The sequence below is a fragment of the Mandrillus leucophaeus genome, unplaced genomic scaffold (genome assembly GCF_000951045.1).
Source record: "Mandrillus leucophaeus isolate KB7577 unplaced genomic scaffold, Mleu.le_1.0 Scaffold46, whole genome shotgun sequence".
Classification (NCBI taxonomy): domain Eukaryota; kingdom Metazoa; phylum Chordata; class Mammalia; order Primates; family Cercopithecidae; genus Mandrillus; species Mandrillus leucophaeus.
This window is the reverse complement of record NW_012104920.1, coordinates 4,149,559-4,152,955: the sequence shown is the minus strand read 5'-3', so window position 1 is coordinate 4,152,955 and position 3,397 is coordinate 4,149,559. Positions and strand designations below refer to the sequence as shown.

Sequence of the window (3,397 nt, the reverse complement as noted above, 5' to 3'; positions counted from 1 at the left end):
CAGAGTTTCACCATGTTGGCCAGGCTGGTCTCGAACTCCTGACCTCGTGATCCGCCCGCCTTGGCCTTCCAAAGTGCTGGGATTAGACGTGAGCCACTGCACCCGGCCGTGGACTTTCTGTTTTGTTTTTGAGACAGGATCTTGCTCTGTCACCCTGGCTGGAGTGCAGTGACCTGATCATAGCTCACTGCAGCCTCGAACTCCTTGGGTTCAAGCAATCCTCCCAACTCAACCTCCTGAGTAGCTGGGATTACAGGTGTGCACTTCCATGCCTGGCTACATTTTTTTTTTTTTTTGTAGAGATGGTGGTCTCACTACATTGCCCAGGCTGGTCTTCAGCTCCTGGGTTCAAGCGATCCTCCTGCCTTGGCCTTCCAACGTGCTGGGATTGCAGGCACGAGCCACCACCCCTCAGTGGTCTTTTAAGTCTTGCACAAAGTTCCACACTTGATTAGCTACAGCTAATACTTATGGTAACTTTCTCCGTGCCAGCCATGGTTCTAAGTACTCCAGATCTGGGAGGTAGATACCGTCATTATCTCTGTTGTCTAGAGGAGCAGAGGTTAAGCAGTCTGCCCAAGGGTGTGCTGTCGGGATGGAGCAGGACTTGAACCCAGGCTCCCTGATGGGTGCGTTTCCAGTGTCACTTAGCGACACATGGGCTCTGGATGTCCTTAGCCCTCTCTTCCTCTTTCTCTCTCTGGCCCCAGTATGCAGACTCAGACAGCGGGGATGACTCTGACAAGCGCTCCTGTGAAGAAAGCTGGCGACTCATCTCCTCCTTGCGAGAGCAGCTGCCGCCCACCACGGTCCAGACCATTGTCAAACGCTGTGGCCTGCCCAGCAGTGGCAAGCGCAGGGCCCCTCGCAGGGTTTATCAGATCCCCCAGCGACGGAGGCTGCAGGGCAAAGACCCCCGCTGGGCTACCATGGCTGACCTGAAGATGCAGGCCGTGAAGGAGATCTGCTACGAGGTGGCCCTGGCTGACTTCCGCCACGGGCGGGCTGAGATTGAGGCCCTGGCCGCCCTCAAGATGCGGGAGCTGTGTCGCACCTATGGCAAGCCGGAGGGCCCCGGAGATGCCTGGAGGGCCGTGGCCCGGGATGTCTGGGACACTGTGGGCGAGGAGGAAGGAGGTGGAGCTGGCAGTGGTGGTGGCAGTGAGGAGGGAGCCCGAGGGGCAGAGGTGGAGGACCTCCGGGCCCACATCGACAAGCTGACGGGGATTCTGCAGGAGGTGAAGCTGCAGAACAGCAGCAAGGACCGGGAGCTGCAGGCCCTGCGGGACCGCATGCTCCGCATGGAGAGGGTCATCCCCCTGGCCCAGGTAGGTCTGGCCTTCTCCCGCCCTTCTCCCTCAGCTCTTCCCTTTAGGAATCTGAACCTTCCATCTCAGAGCCTAACCTTCCCTGAGTCTGGAAAAAATTTCACTGAAGTATAGCACAGTTTTTTTCCAATATCGTTTATGAACCACATGCCTCACTGTCACCAGACTGCTAATTAAAAATGCAGATTTCTGGGTTCCACCCCAGACCTACTGAATCACATCTTTGGGGACAAATCTGCATTTGTAATAAGCTCTGGGTGTTTCTGAAGTACAGCAAAGTTTAAGACCCACTGATATAAAGTGTGCAGGGTTTTTTTGTTTTGTTTTGTTTTTTTTCTGAGGCGGAGTCTCGCTCTGTTGCCAGGCTGGAGTGCAGTAGCACGATCTCAGATCACTGCAACCTCCGCCTCCCAGGTTCAAGCAATTCTTGCCTCAGCCTCCTGAGTAGCTGGGACTACAGGTGTGCACCACCATGCCCGTTTCGCCGTGGTCTCGATCTCCTGACCTCGTGATCCACCCGCCTCGGCCACCCAAAGTGCTGGGATTACAGGCGTAAACCACTGCGCCCGGCTGCCTACTTATCTTTTATCTGTGCTACATGTGCCAGCATTCCATACGCATTTCATTTAGTCCTTAAAGTACCCCTGTAAAATAGGTCTTTTGTCTGCATTTTTCAGATGGGAAGACTGATGTTTTGTTTATTTATTTTTATTTATGTATTTTTTGAGACAGAGTCTCACGCCGTCGCCCAGGCTGGAGTGCAATGGCACAATCTTGGTTCACTACAACCTCCGCCTGCCGGGTTCAAGCAATTCTCCTGCCTCAGCTTCTTGAGTAGCTGGGATTACAGGCACCACCACCGTGCCCAGCTAATTTTTTGTATTTTTACTAGAGACGGGGTTTCACTATGTTGGCCAGGCTGGTTTCCAACTCCTGACCTCAGGTGATCCGCCCGCCTCTGGTTCCCAAAATGTTGGGATTTCAAGCATGAGCCACCATGCCCAGCCTATTTATTTTTTTAGAATCAAGATCTTGCTATGTTGCCCAGGCTGAACTCTAACTCCCAGGCTCAAGCAATCCTGCCTCAGCCTCCCAAACCAAGTAGCTGGTACTGCAAGCATGTGCCACCGTGCCTGGCTCCTGAAGACAGATTTGATTAGATTAATGACTTGCCCAAATTGAGACAGTTCTTAAGTGGCAAAGTTAGGATTCCGATCCAGGTCAGTGTAACTAAAGCCCAAACCCCATCTCATCCCTCTAGGCCATCCAATATTGGCTGGGTGTGGTGGTTCATGTCTGTAATCCCAGCACTTTGGGAGGTGGAGGCGGAGGTGGGAGGATTGTTTGAGCTCAGGAGTTTGAGACCAGCCTGGGCAACATAGCAAGACAAAAAATATATAAATTAGCTGGGTGTAGTGGCTCACACCTGTAGCTACTTGGGAAGCTGAGGTGGGAGGATGGCTTGAGCCTGGGAGGTCACGGTTGCAGTGAGCTGTGATTGTCACTCCAGCCTGGGTGACAGAGGGAGACCCTGTCTCAAAAATATGTATAAAAAGTAAAAAGAATATCAGACATCACCATCACCTCTCCTAGAAACCATGAGGCCTTCTCCTCAAATCAGATCTTCCGAGGCATTTCATGAACTTGGATCTAGTTTCTGTTCTCTCCCAAATTGCCCAGGTTGTCCTGTGAGTGAGAGCAGCTATTTCATGGGCCACCTCTGGAATCATAAGTCACCCAAACAATCTCAGTTTTCTAGCTCACTCAATCTTGACATTTCTACAATGTCATCCTTTGTTTTCTTGGAAATTAATTTGCTTTTCTTCATTGTCTTTCTTTGGAGCTTCTTTCCTCTTGTTGGTCACTATTTTATTTTTAACTTCCCACACCATACCAGCATATGTTGGTTATTCTTTTAGACATGTTTTTGTTGTTGTTGTCACTTGGAACTTTTGTATCTTGAATAAATTTGGGGATTGAATACATTTTTTCTCCACCAGTCTTATTTATACCTTTCTATATTAAGAGCTTCAAATTTGATTTGGTTTGAAATTGTTCTCCCCCAAACC

At 50.7% G+C, this 3,397-nt stretch overlaps 1 protein-coding gene across 1 annotated transcript in view; it reads left to right on the top strand.

Moving 5' to 3' along the window:
• KIF1C (kinesin family member 1C) overlaps window positions 1–3,397 on the top strand; it is a 27,026-nt gene that overhangs the window by 21,307 nt on the left and 2,322 nt on the right. The window contains exon 21 of the mRNA XM_011994748.1: window positions 711–1,328. Within this exon, the coding sequence (XP_011850138.1) occupies window positions 711–1,328 (618 nt within the window). The remainder of the gene's footprint in view (window positions 1–710; window positions 1,329–3,397) is intronic.